The sequence below is a fragment of the Eumetopias jubatus genome, unplaced genomic scaffold (assembly GCF_037043125.1).
Source record: "Eumetopias jubatus isolate StellerSeaLion01/CBP00866 unplaced genomic scaffold, mEumJub1_p1.0 scaffold_8, whole genome shotgun sequence".
Taxonomy (NCBI): Eukaryota; Metazoa; Chordata; class Mammalia; order Carnivora; family Otariidae; genus Eumetopias; species Eumetopias jubatus.
The window spans coordinates 48,615,982-48,634,618 of record NW_028274814.1 but is presented as its reverse complement, the minus strand read 5'-3'; the positions used below and the strand labels follow the sequence as shown (position 1 = coordinate 48,634,618).

At 45.8% G+C, this 18,637-nt stretch overlaps 1 protein-coding gene across 3 annotated transcripts in view; it reads right to left on the bottom strand.

The window, feature by feature from the left end:
* ETV6 (ETS variant transcription factor 6) overlaps window positions 1-13,576 on the bottom strand; it is a 232,147-nt gene extending 218,571 nt beyond the window's left edge. For all 3 annotated transcript variants that reach the window (XM_028119824.2, XM_028119825.2, XM_028119826.2), the window contains exon 1: window positions 13,338-13,576. In XM_028119824.2, the coding sequence (XP_027975625.1) occupies window positions 13,338-13,370 (33 nt within the window). In that variant the 5' untranslated portion in view covers window positions 13,371-13,576. The remainder of the gene's footprint in view (window positions 1-13,337) is intronic.
* Between the last annotated feature and the right edge of the window lie 5,061 nt (window positions 13,577-18,637).

The following is an 18,637-nucleotide window of genomic DNA, read 5'->3' as shown; positions in this document are numbered from 1 at the left end:
GGAACAGCAGGAGAGGGGTGAGGTGCGCAGCAGGACACCAGCTTGCCTTGCGGGCCAGAGAAGACAGAACATCCGCCCTCCAGAAGCCTGGGATCCAGCAGCCTTGAGAAGCAACAGTGGATGAATCTGTTCATGTGCCCTGTCATCACTCATGCCCCTTAGTCTTGGATGGCGTTTGTGGCAGCATGGGCTTTAAGATGGCCTTTGAAGAAGGACAGAGAGGTGACTTGGCAGAACTATTCATTTACTATTCCTCTTTTGGCTGTTCTCCCCTGTGATCCATATCCCGAACAGTTTTATTTAGCTCTGTCTTTACGGTATAAGATCTTAGATGGACTGTTTTCACAGAAATCTCCATCAAGAAAAGCTCCCATCTTCTCTCGCATTAATCCTGCTCATCAACAGCTTCTGGCAGGCTCTGACCTATGTGGGACACAGATAAATATATAAAAACAATAATAATAAGCCTTTGCCAGGCTAGCAAACTGATCCAGTCAGAGGATTATAAGAGACACCTGTTTTTTAACACAGCAGCTGTGAACACAGTAGAAGCATGGCATCCTAGTAACAAGAAAGGGTTCTCATTAAAATCCAATAGTAGCAGAAACTGGCATGGACCAGTGTTCAGCTCTTTCATAAACATACTGAAGCTTTCTGAAGTTTGCCTGACCAAACACCTCTTCATTTAAGCCAGCTTAAAAAACTAAGCAGAACACAGCCCACCATAGAACGTGGACGCTAATGTAGGAGGAAATAAACAACATGTAAAATTATCTGTTCGGTTCATTCACCCCTGAAGACAGACACACACACACACACACACACACACACACACAATCTACCAACATATAAACACCACAGGCAAACTATTTCATAGCTCTAATACGTACACATTACCTTTTCAGACCAGACCAGGGAGATGCTCCTAGAAACAGCTTGTTAACGGCCCCTCACATTGCTGTTTAACAATCCGTTTATAGCCCATCAGAAAGCCAACCCTCCGAGGAGATATATTTCCCATCTATATGTAAGGTTTTCTTGCCACAAGGCTGGCTTTTGTGTAATCTTTCACTCTATAAGCTAGAAAACAGATTATGCCATCATTTCCATGACTTATGATCCTGTGGGCATGCACACACGTGCACATATGCAGGATCACAAGAACAAACCCTCGGAGTAAAAGCAGAATGATGCCCAAGGAGGCACAGCCATACTGTACAGTCCTGACTAGAACTAAAAACAGCATCTAAAGGCATGGTGTCAGCCACCCTCTCACTGTTCTCCCTACATCATGCTCATTCTAACCTCCAGTGTGCGTCCCTCAGCATGGGCCTTCAATAACTTTACCTAGGAACCTCTCCCTCACCCAAAGAAGCTACTTTCTAGGCTTTGGAGCACAGAGGCATCTTTCAACGAACTTCAACTATAATGCCATAAATGCACATAAACGAAAACAAGGAGTGAACATAAAATCGCAAATTTTCCTCCAAAGCCTAACATTTGTGCCCTGGGGACACTATAGGACCGCTGAAAGGCTGCCTTTCTGGCAACTGGTAGACCAGAAACTCAGAAGTGCCAAGCATGGCCAACTGCCCAAAAGGCAGCCAGCTGGACTAACACTTGCTCCACCCTGCTTGGGGAAGTGTGCAACCAGTACTTCCCCAAAGCAGCATGATCTTGTCAGCATGGGTCCCACTTGGGAGTCCCAAAAGGATTAAGAGAACCCCAATACAAGAGCCCAAGAAGAATCACAGACACCAATGTGGGGGCCAGATCTGTGAAGTGAATTCTTTCTAATAATCCACTTGGCATTTAGCCTGGCAGGCCACAAGCATGTACACCAAGGGAGAATAACTAGATGTGCCCTAGGATCTGCAGGCAATCCTAAAATGTACCCGAATAAGAATGTGGACGCGTTGTGAACTTACTTTCACCTGTAACGTAGATCGAACTGAGTCAAGAAGCAACAGGACTATCTTCTCATTCACCCACACCTCCTCCATGGTAAACCTTAAAATACCACAACTGAAATGGAAATGTACACAGAACCATCTTTCCCTTAAATCAGACTGCTCAACACGACAGCTAACCACAAAAGCACACACAGGCCTTCCCCCTGGTTTAGAGAAGCTCCATTTGGTCATTTTACCAAAGTTTTCAAGACAGACAAATTCTCAGAAGAGCTAGCTAACGTTAACACTGACTTATGCCCTTGGGCCCACCTCTTCCCTCTCTGCAGGAATGACAAGGCCTTTCAGGGGGTCTACATGGCTCCCCGCCTTGTGTCCTTCATGCATTTTTAAGGGTCTTTTCCCTCTGAGGTCCTGTCCACCTATCTCACCGTGCTTCCAAAAGATGATCAATACATATCCTGCCACTGGTATCAGGGACCTGTCCATTTTCTAAGGTAGGTAGCATAGAAAAACCACAGTTCCAGGAAGGGTGGGAATAAGTAAGACATATTCTAATAGGTGCCCTACTTGACATGTAACCTAATGCTGAGGTCCCTTTGCCCATCTCCCTGCCTATCTGGGTGAAGGTTAAAGATACCCTTATAGCATGCTGGAAGAGATTACAGGATCACTACTCCAGCCTTCCTGTGCCCTCCAACAGCCCCCCTGGATTCCACCGTGTTCAAAAGCTGCCTCTGAAGGGCGCCTGGGTGGCTTAGTCAGTTAAGCATCTGACTCTTGATTTCCGCTCAGGTCATGATCTCGGAGTCCTGGGATCAAGCACTGAATCAGGCTCCTTGCTCAGCAGGGAGTCTGCTTCTTCCTCTCCCTCTGCCTCTGCCTCTCCCCCTACACTCTTTCCCTCTCTCTAAAATAAATAATGTTTAAAGAAAAAAAGCTGCCTCTGACCTACAGGTGACTTCTACCTGCAGAGAAGTGGACCCATACCACCCGACTCAGAGCCAAAAGCACAGAGCCGCAGAGACACAAAAAAGGCATAATGTAAAAATCGGAAAGCAAGCCTCCGTTTCTCTAGCTTTCTGAGGGTAAAGACTCTTACCTTTCCAACTCATATGCTTCCTCCTTCCACCTCATCCTAAAGTATTCAAGTCAGCAGACTAACGGAAGGACTAAATGGCACAAAGTCAAATAAGGATCTGGCAGCCTTCCAGGGGATCTGGGATGCAGTCAGCCACATGGGGTCACTCAGGCCTCCCAGGCAGGGGTAAGAGGACACTCCCAGACCGAAGATCTCCGTTACTCCTATTTCCGTCCCAAACGACGGCTCTCCCACCCGGTTCACCTCACTTCGAATACAGACCACATCAAAAGGCACCAAGCGAGACCTGCTGTCCCCACCCCATTGCTGGCCATGACCATCAGGACCCGGGAGTGAGGAAAGCCATGGGTCTCAGCTGTGCGAAGCACCCGTCCAGTGACCTCATGACTTGGATTTTTAAAACCTCCCAGATCTCAGGTCAAAAGGACACAGCAACTGCAAAATGCACCAGGAGTCCAATCCTTCAGATTTTCCATCCCCCAAAACCAGGTGGGCTGACTCTCTGGCAGGAAGCTGGGCACACACACACAACCAGGCCCAGAGAAAAGAGAACTCCCGTCTGTCCCCTCGGAGGCCCCGCCCGGGATCACACATCTGTACATGAAAAGACGTAGCTGGACCCTCCGGTGAGTCAGGAGACTCTCTTATGCGGTCTCCTCCAGCAGGACTCTGATTCGACCGTCCAGGACAGTGTGGGAAAGATGAGCTGTCCAGAAGCAACAATGAATAACGAATGAACGAAGGTGGGGAAAAGTCTCCTTCCCTTTGGCTGAGCTCCTCAGAGCAGTCCAGAAGACAGCTTAGCAAACTCCTGCTCCCCTTTCTGTTAAGTCTCTGTTCTAGCTCCCCTGGCCCACCCCAGTGCGGATGTATTGATCTGAGTGTTAATTAGCAGGCCCTGGACGATACAAACTCTAAATTGTCTCCTGACCTGGATTATTCATCAGGGAGCCCAGCGCTGCTCTGGCCACACCTGCAGCCCGAGGAGCAGATTAGAGCCCTCCCCGTTCTTTCCCGTCTCCCAGTTTCCCAGCATTGCCACCAGCGCCGCACCCAGACCCACACTTTCACTAGGGAACAAGGGGAAGTCTTAGGGAAAAGGGGAACTTCAGAGACAAATAGGCTGTTCTCGGGGGCTTGGGTTTTTTTTTTTTTTTCCTTTTTAATGATCAGGATGATTTCTACCTGCAGCTCATTTCTTCCAGGAAATAGTTCAGAGTCAGCATCTCATCTCTGGTTCCTGTTTCCTCACATATAGGGATTGTGAGTAGAGCAGGGGTTACTGCTTGTTACAGAGATAAGTCTTCGGAAAGATACAGTTATGTGGCCCCTTACAAGCCACTGGGGAGGGGGACAAGGCAGCTGAGGAGAAAATCACAAACTTTCACTTGTGTTTTCCAAGGAGGAGGGCAGAGGAACGGTTTCTCCCCAAACCTATGCTCTTTCTGCAATAGTCCCAAAGCGCCCACACCTGCTGTGGGGGGTCAGGCGGAAGAGGCAGCCACGTTCTCTCCACTCTGCCTCACAAAGGGTCATTTTCCAGCCTCCAAGTCATCTCCTCCTCTAACGTGGATATATAGAGGAAAACTCAGGAATACATTTCAAGTCCACGGCTAAGAGAACAGAGCTGCTGAAAACAGATACTTCAGTCCCTCAACATCTAAAAACAAAAGTTCCCTCATGCCCCAAAGTCACACATTTGGCTTTCTCCAACTCTTCTGTATAAACTTCCACTGAAAGCCATCGACTCCTGCTCTTGAAACTGGAAATTCAACCCCCCCCCACCCCCCAGCAAACAGTGTCTGCTCTGTGGTCAGACAGACATGGAACTGCCTGTTTAACAAAAGCAGATTTAAGAAATGATGCCCTCGTTCAAGTCGCGCCCTGGCCGCAAATAATAAGCAACTGTGTGAACAAGCGGATCCCTGAATAGGTCTGAATACTTGAGGGCTGAGTAATAATGCTAGTTAGAGTCACTGGACAGTACTTCCAGGCTTCGGGTTTTGTTTTTGTTTTTTTTTTCCTTTTCTTTTATCTTTGAAACTTATTCAGAACCGTACCAGCTATTCCCTCAAAACTTCACTGAGATGCAAAAGGCCTTGGTTATTACCAAGTAACTGCAGCTGGCTCATCTCTCCTACTGTTGAGGCTTGCATTCAATTAAAATTCAACACGACTGAGTGACCCCAGTCCATAGCGGCAAGCACGCTTGCTGGGAGTCTGCCAACTTGTGGGGGGGGGCCTAGATTTGGGTTCAGGAGGTGCCACCGACCAGCCACAGGAGCTGGAGCAAACCATCAACATCTCTGGCCGCCATACCAAGTGTATAACATAGGCCGGGGACTAGAAAATCTCTAGCTCCTTCTAGATATTATGGAGCATACATAAAGGTGGGGCGGGGGGGGGAAGAACTAACTTTTTTTTTTAACAGAGTAAGTCACTGCATTATGAAATTTACATACCCCAAGGGAGAGGTATCTTTATTACCACTGCAGACGAGTTAACAGGTTGAAGATGAAGATTAATTAAGTTCAAGAACCAGGACTCACACTCAGGCCTGTCTACTCCAGTGTCTGTGTTCTTCCCCTAGAAGGGCTCCACAGTATGGCAATGACTGGTCCCCTCTTCCCAGCAACTTTACAGCCCTCTTGAGGGAAATCGCCTTGACAGATAACCAAAGAACATCAGACAGAAAAAAATGCGAATGAAAATCTGAAGTAGAGGTGACTGGAACTACATCGTGGCAACACTTACATCACTGAACGCACTTCACCCACAGTGCTCACGGCAGCAGGGCGCCGCATCCTTTTCAGGTCATTCAGGAAATGAAATCGTTTTCCGTATGTCTGACTCCCACACACAAAGGGAAAATACCCCCAAGAAGTACACAGGTCTGGTGAACGTACAGATTTATTGGATAGCTCCTTCCTGTCTTCACCGGGGAGTAACATATTTTTCATAAGTCATTCATCCAGATAACTGAAGCGTAGCCTTTTAAAACTTCACATTATTTTTACGCCAAACATTTTTGTTGGATAGCTTTCCAAAATGCATTACATTTTCTCACTTCCTAAATCTCATAACTTAAAGCTTGTCTTTAACTTGGAAGTCGTAATTATGATCATTAATATCATCAGTCATTGTGTGGTGCCATACAAATGGGCTTAACTCTACCGGAGTCCTCACGATGAAGCCACACTTTCTGAAATCTTGTCTGCATTTTATCACTCTTCCTCTGCCGTGGTGTTAGAGGGACATGGTCCTAGGACAGAATAGCCAATTCTGACTCTGGCTCAGCTACCACGAACAGTGTGATCTCAGGCGTGCTATTTAAATGCCAAAGGACCCAGTTTCCTCATCTGTTTCACGAGAAATTTCGGTTGTGCTCTCTCAGATTCCCTCTTGTTGCCTCCCCACGTCTCTCTCTCTCTGCTTCCTTCCCCATATCTGCTCTGAAGAAAGACTTCATTAAAGTTGTTCAAATGCCAAATTTTATGAACTCAGATAGCCAAAATTCTCTCTTCGCTCAAGTAAGATAGAACGAGGAGAGTGTGGTCAGGCTACCAGGAAAAAGGGGGAAAGAAAAGATTATTCCTCTGGTGGTGTGGGACAATCGGGGGATACCTGAAAAGACCTGAGATTCCTAGAAATCATACAGTACTGAGAATGTCTGTGAGGGATGGTTTAAGAAAAACTTCATGTTGACGGATTGTGTAAAAAGTTTCAAGGGAGGGGGACCAAAAAAAGCTGTGGACAGAAAAGAGACTGACCAGGGAGTGACAGACACAAAGGTGTCTAACCCAGCGGCTGAGATTGGGCAGTATGAGAGGACACAGTGCAGCCTGTCACCCACAGAATGAAGGAGTAATTAGGTGCCAGGGAAAGAAGAAAAAGGCAGAGAGGGAAAAGAAAGGTTTCTGAGAACATTGAGGGCCTTGAAAGAAACCTATCGAAAGACAAGATATCACTAGAGAACACCAGAGACGGGAAGAAAAATGGAAGAACTGGGCACTGGGTTGCGTGGCGTGGCCATCCGGCTCTCCCCCCTGTGAGAGGAACAGAGAGGAACAACCCACCTTCAAGGGGACCCAGAATGGGAAGGAACCATCTCTGCTGCCCTATTTCTGCCTCTCACCCCGGCTCATGCGAGGCTCCACCATCGCCCGTCACAATCAGTTTCCTAATTTTCTTCACGACGATGGCCATATCTGAGAACAGTGTCATGGAGAATGCTCTGGAATTGTAGGCCCTAGCTTGGCCAGGTATGGTGTCTGAGATCTTAGGCCAACGGGTCGCTTAAAACACTCCAGGCTTCAGGATCCACATTTGTAAATGGGGAGAAAAACGGCATCCCTGAGAAAGTTGTGAAGAGTAAGGGAGATAATGCAGATCAAACACTTCGCACACGGTGGACCAGCAGGCAGTCGTCTTCCACACCCGGTGGTGGTGGTGGTGGTGATGAAGAAGGAGGAAGAGAAGGAGGAAGCAGAAGAAGGGGAGAAAATGTAGGCACAATGACCACTAAAACAGCTGACAAACCACTTTAATTACCCAGAACAGGGAAAGCTCCAAAATGCAAGTGTTACACAGTTTTCCATAAACACAGTCCACAGGACCAAGAAGCAGCTCTGCCCCTCTGGGAGTCCACACGTAACAAACTCGGGCTAATGCCTTCCTTATTCAACCCCTCCCACCGCTTCCCCACAGTCTGAAAATTCCAGATCATTTCGACAAAGACCAGGCCGACCTGTACATGTTCACTATCTAAGAAGAAAGGCTTATCGAGCAAATTAAGAGAGCAAATAATATATTTGTGGTAGTATTTCGACACTGACGGAACAGTTTCGAACAGGCAATAGCACTCATTTCTAACCAACAGATGATGTGGGACACAAGTCATTTCTGCCTCTTCATCGGGGCTTATCCTGAGATGCCCCAGCAAGCCACACTTCATCAGTCTGGTTCCTGTAGGTTCCGAAATAAATCAAAATGTGTTTGTTGTTTAATAGGCTACAATTCTAACTTCTCGCTCATTCAGTCTCTCGCCCCCAAATACTAGGTTTGGCAGGGAACCATCTTTAAGCATGGCCCCTCTGGCGTGGGAACCCTGAGTGCACTCACACTCATTCTATTCAACAAACACACACAGAGGTTGGTTTCTTACACACGTCTAACAACAAATACAGCAGTCCCGGACTCTGCCTGAAAACAAACCCCAGTGCTTTCTCTACAGTAGCATTCACAGGGAAAAATATGCTGTTTGTATACCCCACACCCTAGGGGGCTTCATTTAACACTGAGCCACTCAGCTGGGAGAACCACACGGAAGGGCAACGTTTTAAAAATGGGTAATAAAACGAGACTGCTCTTCCCCCAGTTACTCCCAGTAACCCCGTGCCTCCTCACCCCTTTACCTTCCTCGGTGTGCGCAGACGCAGCTCAACTGAGATTTACAGATTTTCTTTCAGCTCTACCTTCCTTTCGTACCAGACTTCTCACACACACTGTAAAAAAGAGTTGCTGCATCCCACCCACCCCATCTCCGGGCGTACATCCAAAGGGCTCAAAGCAGGCTCTCCAAGCAATCATCACACATCTATACTCACCACAGCTTCATCCACAACAGCCATGAGATAGAAGTGATCGAGATCTCCATCAGCAGATGAACGGATAAAGAGAACGTGGCATACACATAAAACGGAATATTATGCAGCCTTAAAACAAGATGGAAATCCTGTACCATTCTGCCACATGGAGGAATCTCCAGGGCGTTAACAATAAGCAAAGTAACAATAATATAGGATTCCACTTACATAAGGTATCCTAAGTAGTCAAAACCACAGAGACAGAAAATCGACAGGCGGCTACCAAGGCTGGGAGGAGGGGAGGGGGAAAATTAGTGTGTAGTGGGTACAGAGTTTCTGAGCTGCAAGATGAAAAAGTTCTAGAGATCTGTCTGTTGCCCCACAATGTGAATATACTTATTACTACGGAACTGCACACTTAAAAATGGTTAAGATAGTAAATTTCACACTGTGTGTTTTTTACAATAAAAAAAATTGTTGCCGCAAACAGTGGTACAAATACAAGTCCATCCCGCCCTTCTTCCCTGATCCCCTACTCCTACTACTTCCTCTTCTCACATCTAACAACATAGCCTCTGGGGCCGGTGCTCCCCCCACACACATCTCCCTTGGCACACACCTCCGTGCCCTCATACCAGCTGGCTTGGGATTAAAATGGACCAAGCTAGGAAGTGCCAGAGAGAGTGCAGCCTATTGTATCGAATTTCCTTGGCCTTTTATAGGGATGCACCATGAACCCAGCAAATGCAGTGCGGGGGCCTGAGAACAAGGCCTGTGGTGCTCTAAACCTGGCTCAGTCACCAATTAGCTGGAGCAAGCCATTTCGTCCTCTGGACCTCCTCTCCATAAAAATACGAGGCTGGCCCAGGTGATCCCTAAGGCCTTCCAGTTCTGAAAGCCTAAAGGTTCCCTGGTTCAATTGTCCAAGAACGGGAAAACTGGCAAGCCCACTAATTTGAGCCTTCTAAAGTGATTCTTCAAGTCCCTTTATCATCTTTTACTCAATTCCCTTGTCTGTTTAGATACACAAGAGTTTTTTTTCTCATTTTATGAAAATAATAAAAATAGTATCATTATACCAAAATTCTACTGATGATCATTTTTGGACAGACACCTAGAGAGTGTTCTAGGCCCCCCCGAGATAGCAGTGTGGACTTATTAAATACTTCACGTGAGCTATCGGATAAAAGTGTTAGTCACCCTCTGGTACACAGGAACAGACAGAGGAAAGGGCGCTGACCTCCTCCCATGCCTCACTTCAAATCAGCAAACATTACTGAGGAACATTTCTGTGCCAGGTGCCAAGCTAGGTACTGGGACACAAGATAACCATCACTAAACCCAAGGAGCTCAGAGTCCAGTAGGGGAAACCCGGAGTGTCCCAGTTAGTAGCAAAATAAAAAGAGATTTCTTTCTGCTAAGAAGGCCAACCATACTGGAGAGTAGAGACAAACAGGGAGGGCGGGGAAAGGGGGAAGGGGCAGCTAGGCCACTAGGTTTGGTAACCTGGATGGCCCTCACAACTAAAGCACCACGCCAAGAAGCGAAGGACTGTGTCTGCTGGGCCATCACCACTTTCCGCAGCAAGTCGGCTGAACTTAAAACCGAACAGGTGACTTGAAGGTGAAGGCTGATGATGGAAAGGACAGCCTCTTCCTTCCTCCCATGACCAGCACAGCCAGCCACTCAAGCCTCTGAAAAAAACTGTTGTTTTTTTTTTTATAGTCAGTTGTCCCTGTCCTTACATTTGAACCACCCCACTGGTCAGCAAAGCATTTAAACTCTTGGATGAGAGTGCCTTTACACACGTGGGGCAGCCCAGTGCAGAGAAACAGTGGGGCTCCGTGATGGTTTGGGTAACCCTGGGCTAGTCAACCTGTCTTCTATGTACAATGCGTGTCTGATACTCACTTCCCTAGGTGATGAAAAGATGCCTACAAAGCTCAAAAGAAATATAAAAAGTGCTTATCAGGCATTCAATGTCAACCACCACCACAGAAGTGATCTATACAAAGCTGTCACTGCTTGACCGAGTCAAAAACTTTCACCTTGGAAATTGCACCTAAATTCTACACTTCGCTTTTCCAGGAGAAGAGACACTGCTCAGAAGTAAACCAAGTACTTCCCTCTGTGGCTGCCTCTGGTCAGGCTCCTCTGTGCTCCATCACACCAGCTGCTGAGGAATTTACTGTTTGCTGACCAGCTGCTTGTAAGGAATGGGAACAAGTGAGGAAGGTTTCAGGAGTGGAGCGGAGGAGTAAGGGAAATCTCTCCACACAGAGGGAGGCTTCCATATCACATGTCTTCAATACATCGGACTCATCAGCTCATCCTTGAAAGCTTCTGACATTCCTTCTCTGCTCCACAGAAAAGTTATTGTTTACTGGACTCTAGAAACAATCCCCGTACTTGCTTGCGGGTTACCAGCAAACATTTTTTATTATGCAGTCACTGTACCACATCCCAAGGACTAAATGAAACACTGCACACATCACCAGCACATTTTCAGATGACCCGGAATAATCCCAAGTCCTTGATCTGCAGCACATATTATTGGAACACTGTGAATTCAACAAACTCCTTGGAAAAAACACACTTCACATGTGTGCACCTAAACATACACACAGTCTAAGCCAACAGTCCTACACTGGTTCCGTGAGGAACCATTCAAATACAAGTGATACTTTCATTACTAGTGAAGAATATTCCATCTATGTTAATTACATAGAAATACAGTCATGAAAAGAGGCACCGAAAAAAACCTGAAAGGATAAGCAAAAAGGAAAAAAATGACAGGCAAACTATGGCTGCAATTTTTATGTCACATTTAAGACAGTGTTCTGTCTGGGTTTGGGGATTAGTTCTGTATGTTTGTGTAAGGAAAGCGGCTGCTGAACTCTTCCCACTAGAGTAGGATGAAACAAGCCACTCGTAGCACCAGAAACAAGCCCATCAGAACAGTGGGGACATGCAGTCTCTTTAAGAGAGGTATCAAGAAAAGTCACAGAAAGAATTGCTTTTTGTTTGTTTTCAGCCTAAAATTACCGCCCCGTCGTTGGTCCATGTTTTCCTGATGTGGGATTTATTGCCAGCGAATACAATTTACTGATTTAATACCCTATTATTTAGTTACCTCTGTTTGTGTTATGAAGTGTCAAATTAGATTATCCGTACCGTGCTCATTGTAGAATCTAATTTATACAGCAAAAGAAACTAGTTTTGAAGTATCCAAGTACCTTAAATTATTTACTGCGATACCCTCTCCACCACAGACATTCTGCTGCCCCCAGGTATCCACAAACACAAAAGCCCTCAAGTGCCCCTGGGCATTTTTGTGAGGCAAAAACAAAGAAACCCAACCCACTTTTTCAGTTCACTTTAGCCCTATGTTAAAAATCCATGAAAATCTCACCTGATGAGAAACACTAAAATCTGAGTCTAATTACGAAAACCTAGTAAGCAAATATAATAAAATACTGTTTCCTTTAAACAGATCCTATTGGAAAAGCAGTGTTGAAACAGGAAAGGTTTCTCTAATTCCCCCCAGATGAGGAAAACAGGTTATTTGTTCATTGTTTCTGCAGCGTCCACTCAATGAGCACATATTAAATGGGCCAAGCTGAAAACAAACAAACTTCAGTGGCTTCAGCCTCTCACAGAAGCAGAAGGCTTTTCCACCTGGGGACTGATGGAATAGTGAAATAAATAAAGTGCACAATATACACAGCCATGGGAAAAATAATTGGGGGAAATGGACAAATCATCCTGCCTCCTCACGGTGGCAAACTTTACAACTTTTTAGAAGCAACAAACCACAGTACCACCAGCTCTATAGATGCAGACATATATACGTGTACACACACGACTACTTGGAAGCCAAGTACGGTGTTTGCAAACATCCACCACCCTGCATTTACAATACTGCAAAACACGACCAGAAAGCCGGGAGATTTCTACTCTGCACTGTCAAACAGGGAAGGTCACTTTGCCTGGTCACTTAGATAATTCTCTCTCTCTCTCTCTCTGCAACACAGGAGTTTTCTACTTTGGGATTACTCAACTTTCACATGCATGGGAGTAAAATAAGCATTCGGCAACTTATTCACCTCGGTTTAAAAAAGAAAGAGAGAAATTCATTGTGCAAATGCCCAGGAAAAGCTGACACCAGGACTGTCTCTCCGACAGCGCTTGCAATTACAATCAGAGGAGGGGAAAAAAATCCAGTCTGATCTGACCCAGGCAGTACTCTAAGGGGGAAAAAAAAAGATTGCATCCCCAACGGGGGCTGAGGAACTTTTTTTTCCCTAAGAAGACCACCCCTCAGGAACAAAAGTTACATTTCAGTCACATGTTGGGAGTAGGAGTAGGAGCAGGTTTTTTTTTCCTTTTTTTTTTTTTTTTTTTTTTTTTACAAAAGCGCACTAATTACGGGGGTGTTTTACAGTTCTAGAGACCACTCGGGTTCCTCCTGGCCAATTGTGTCGGGCATTTAATTGTCAAAAAGGTAGGGGGTGGGGTAGGGGGAGAGAAGCCGAGAGGGGGCTCGGCGGGGGGAGCAGCAAGGTTACACGAAAGGGTATAGCCGCCGCCGCGAGCTGCATCTCCTTCCCTGGCGCCCCAAATAATTCACTGCGTCCGGAGCAACTGCCACAGCCCCCTCGGAGGAGCCCAGCAGGACTGCCCCGGCCGGTGCAGCTCAAGATTTTCGAGCACAGAGAGGGAGGGGGAGAAGATCTTTACCTTAATGCTACACTGAGCAGGAGTCTCAGACATGTCTCACAGCGAGAGAGATCAGGAAGTTCTCAGTTTTTTTCCACTTTCCTTTCCTCTCCCCAACCCAGAAGCGCTCCACGGCCAGCCGGACGCGGTCATTTAAGAAGTTTCTTGCAGCATCTCTCCCGGCAGCCGCCCCGGGGGTCTGCGAGCGCGCGGGGCGGGGCGGGGCGGCCGGCGGAGTTGGGTGCGCGGGGCGGCGGGGGCGTGGGAGCCGGGCCGGAGCGCGGCGGCGGGGTCTGCAGGTCGCGGCGCGGCGCGGCGACCCGGGGCGCAGCCCGGCCGGCCTCCCGCTCTCTCCTCCCACCCGCGGCCGGCGCCCCCGCCCCCCGCCCTCCCGCCGCTCTCCCTCGCTCTCTCGAATGTTTTCCTTCCTGGAAGAGAGAAACTGAAAGGCAGAACTGAGAAAGCTCTTTGCTCATTGATCTTGAGAGTTTCAGTGCAGAAACTGACGTGAATTCCCAGCACTGAGCTCTGCCTCTTAAAGGAGCCACCAGGAAATAAAAGCTCGGGTTACAGCCCGGCATCGGGGAAATAAAAGCCGGGCGGGGGGAGGGGCGGCGGCTGCGGAGGGAAGCCGGGGAAGCGGGGCCGCGCGAGGCCGCGGCCGGCGGCGGAGCGCGCGGCACAGCCCCCCGCAGCGCGGCCCACGCGCGCCCGCCGCGAACCCCTCCGCCGGCGGGGGAGCCGGGCTGCCCAGGCGCGGCCGAGCAATCGCCTGGTCTAGGGAGACACGTTGAAAAAAACGTTACGCTGGGGCCCCAGAAACCACAAGACAGATTTTTATGAAACGCCTCCCACCTTCCCCGGCTGCGTCTCTCAGATACACTGAAATGCACAGGGGCTCTCCTCCACCCCCTGCCCCAGCCCGAGCGCAGAAGCAAGGAGAATAATCATATATGAAGGGGCATTCCGGTAAGGACGCGGAATCCAAAGGAGGAAATAAAACAATAGCCTTTGTTCTGCTTCTCGACCGCTGCCTCTTTAAGAGAATTCACCAGGAAATGGGAGATCGGGTTACAGCCTGCACACGGGGAAATGTGGGAGCGTGAGCGCCGGAGCGCGACGCCGCCGGAGACAAAGCCGGGCGGCCGCGCCGCAGACGCAGGGGGACGGCCGGGTTGGGGGGGATTCCCCGCGAGGGTGGGCGCCCCGAAAAGAGCAGGCGCCGCGCGCGCCCGGTGGGGGGGCGGGGGGGGAATGCGGCCGCCGCAAGCGCTTCCCCAACCGAGCACGCGTTCTGGGGAAGGGAAGGCTGCTGGGCAGTTATCAAAGGCGGTTGAGTTCCTTTTCCTGACCCCCCCCTTCCTGCCGTTTCGAAATCCGCTGTCCATTTAAAGAAATAGCGGCCGCTACCAACCGAAATAGGTGACTCGACTGCAAAGTTGACAGGACGTGTTCCTGAACGTAATACCCCTCCCCGGGATCGCTTCTCTGAAACCGTCATTGGCTGGTTGGATGACCCTGGGATCCTTCCTGCCAGGGGAGGAATATTTGGCTGGAAAAACAATCGAAGGGAAGTAAAAGCCGACGGGGCTGAGGGTTCTAGCCTTGAGCACATGTGGTCTGATCACTCTGTTATTTTTATTGTCATTCATAGTCTCTTAAAATGCTCTGAAGTGGCCGCTGCAAAACACTGAGAACATAATTGTGTTTTAAATTCTAAACCCTGCTGATAGTGTGGATGTGTGTTATGTTACAAATATATAAATACATAGGTGTGAATATGTACCTGTAATGTGTGTATATCTACTTGTAAAACAGGACAGATTTCCCAGATCCCCACGCTACAGATTTTTCCTACTCATCTTCCACTCTCCACATTATAAAATGTATCCAGACCTCTTCACGCACTCATCAGGAAATTCTGAACCAGAATTGATTAAAAGGGGTTGGGGTTAAAAAAAAAAAAAAAAAAAAAAGAGTCCTATTGCTGGCAGGTGGGAATTACGGGTTTTTGTGAGCCTCCAGGGATCTTACCAGTTTTTGTCACCTGGTAGTCATATCCTCCCCAAGAGATCTCATGTCCACACCGGCTCCTCTACCTTGGACCACTTGCCACCCACCTCTATCCCCCAGCCCCTCACGCCCCCCAACAATTATCTTCCCTTGATCCCTCTACTTATGTTGCAGACGTTGATTCTGATGTCCTATCGCTGGATTAAATCCTGTAAACCTCTATATCACTTACCAGTAAGATCCTCGGCAACTCTCAGCTTCTGTAAAAGGTTTGGAATAGTACCTATCTCATAAGATTCCTGTATTAAATGAGCAAATATATACAAAGTGCTTAATTACCTGAGTACTTGCTACATATAACATGTTCTCAATCTTAGCTACAATTAACTTAACCTCAGGACTGAATTAACTCTCAACTTCCATTTCTACCTCCTTTTTACCTTCTCCACGTGACCCATAGAAAGCATGTGATTCCAAAACAAAACAACAGTTGTGGAAATCTGTGCGTTTAGACCAGTTGGCAATTTCTTTCTATAAAGGGCCAGATAAAAAATATTTTAGAGTTTGTGTGCAAAGAGGCAAAACTGAGGGCATTATGCAGATATTTCTATAACAAGAGAGAAAATGAACATCCACATTATTGACAAAATGTAAGGTGTAATGATAATTGTAATCAAGTCTAATAATGAGAGGAATGGAATTACATTTGTGGGGGATAACATTTTACTTAGTTGAACACCAGTTCAGAGTAATGGTTCTCTATCATCAAAACTAATTGTTTATCTGTTTATCTGTTAATGCTGATCTGTAGTGAAATTTTACATATTTCACTTTTGAAAATATTTTCTCACCCAGATAGGTACTGACAGATAACCCATGAGCATATGGTTTTACTTAAGCATATTCGTTGCTTGGAAGGCATTTATACAATTCTATTACAATTCTGGGGCGCCTGGGTGGCTCAGTCGTTAAGCATCTGCCTTCGGCTCAGGTCATGATCCCGGGTCCTGGGATCGAGCCCCACATAGGGCTCCCTGCTTGGCAGGAAGCCTGCTTCTCCCTCCTCCACTCTCTCTGCTTGTGTTCCCTCCCTCGCTGTCTCTTTCTCTGTCAAATTAATAAAAATAAAATCTTAAAAAAAAATTCTATTACAATTCTATTAAGTTCTCTTGGCATTTCCCCTTTGCCTGCCATTACATTGCAGGTTAATCACTTTCAATGGAAAATTAGGTGGAAGTGCACAGTAAAATGGATTTTAAATACGGAAATTTCCTTTTCACTTGTATCATAATCCAAAAACCACTACTGGAATTGTAGTCTGACTTCAGAAAAATGTAACTGCTGAAAATTTGTGTTGGAATGGAGATCTTGCTTCTTGTTTTAACTCCTGATGGCATGGGAAGTTTATAAAGCAGCTCTTATTTGTGATTGCAACAATGTTAGTCATATCAAAATGATCTAACTACAGCATATACTTCACACATAACTCCGTTTTGCCTTATAGTTTTAGGCTGAATTAATGAAAAACATCAAGTCTGTAGCAAACACTAATTTCCAAAGACATTCAGTGTTCAATAATCGTGGTTGGAGGAAGTTTTCACTTATTCATTCCAACTTGTCAATTGTTTCTCTATTCCGTTTCCTGAATCTTTGGCAAATTGGGTATTTTTTTCATATTCCTATGTCATCTTTGTAGCTTTTCTCTTGTATGTTAAATATAGTGGTCCTCTAGAAATTGCAGTTTGCATCTTTAATTATAACTATCTTCAAATAATATTATTCTATTTTAAGAATATATAAGAAACTTACAACAGCATAATTCCATTTATCCCTCTCCCATCCTTTATGATACTGGCATATATTTACTTCTATGTGTTCTAAAACCCACCATACATTGTTGGTGGGGGGGGGTTGATATTTAAAAAATTGTAAATATGTGTATATAATGAAGGTACTAAAACATATGTGTCTTTTTTACTTGTCCTTTCTGATACTTTTTTATTTCTTCTTGCAGATATGGTTTCATTTTTCTCTGGCCTCGAGAACTTTTGGTATTTCTTGAAGTGCAGTTTGTTGGTGATAAAGTGTCTCAGCTTTTGTCTGTGTGAGGATGTCTTTATTTCACATTCATTTTTGAAGGATAATTTTCACTGTATATAAAATTTTAGGTTGATAATTCTATTTCCTTTTGGCACTTTAAATACATAATTCCATCTCTGTCTCCATAATTTTTTATTAAAAGTCATTTGTAGTTCATATTTTCACTCCCTGTGTACAGTATCTTTTTTTTTCTCTGCCTGCTTTTAAGGTCTCTCTAAATTTAGCTTTCAAAATTTTGACTATGGTGTGCCTAAGTGTGGTTTCCTTTGTATTTATTTTTCTTGATTTTGTCTGCAATTCTTGGGCTATAAGTTGATATCTTTCATTAGCTTGGGAAAATTCTCATCTGTTACCTCTCTGAATATTGTTTCTGCCCATTCTCTCTCTCCTGGCCTTTTATTACTCCAGTGATACAAATATTAGACCACATGACATTGTTCCATATATCTAAAATACTCTGTTGTTTTACTTTTTTTCTCTTTGTCTTTCAGTTTGGATGCCTTCCTTCTATTTATCTCTTTTTAAATTTCTTTCCTCTGTATTGTCCACCTTACTGTTAAGCCAGCCCATCTAAATAGTTCTTTACTTGTGATACTGTGTTTTTTATTTTTAGTATTTTCATTTTTTTATACTCTCCATCACTTTCTTGAAGTTACTCATATCTTCATACACGGCTTCTACCTTTTCCTTTAAGTCCTTTAGCATTTTTGTCACATTGTGATAATTCTGAAATCTGGACTATTTCTTGGTTAACTTCTATTGATGTTTTCCTTTCCTTTTTTAAAGATTTTTATTTATTTATTTGAGAGAGTGACAGAGAGTGCACATATGAGTGCGCTCAAAAGCGGGGGGGGGGGGCAGGGTGATAGGAAGAAGCAGGATCCCCACTGAGTAGGGAGCCCAACGCAGGGCTTGATCCCAGGACCCTGGATCATGACCTGAGCCGAACTGACTGAGCCTCCCCGGCACCTCGATGTTTTTCTTTCTTGACCATGGGTTACATTTTATTGTGTTTTTTTTTTAATGTTTCTTAATATTGTTTACTATGTGCTAGATATTTTATGTAAAAATACAGTAGACAAAGAATTAAATGATGTTTTCCTCCAAAAGAGGCTATACATCTTCTCTTAGAATACCACCAGAATTTAGGCTGAGTCTGTATGATCTATAGTTCAGCTGAATGTGGGGTTTGTTATAATTTTATAGTT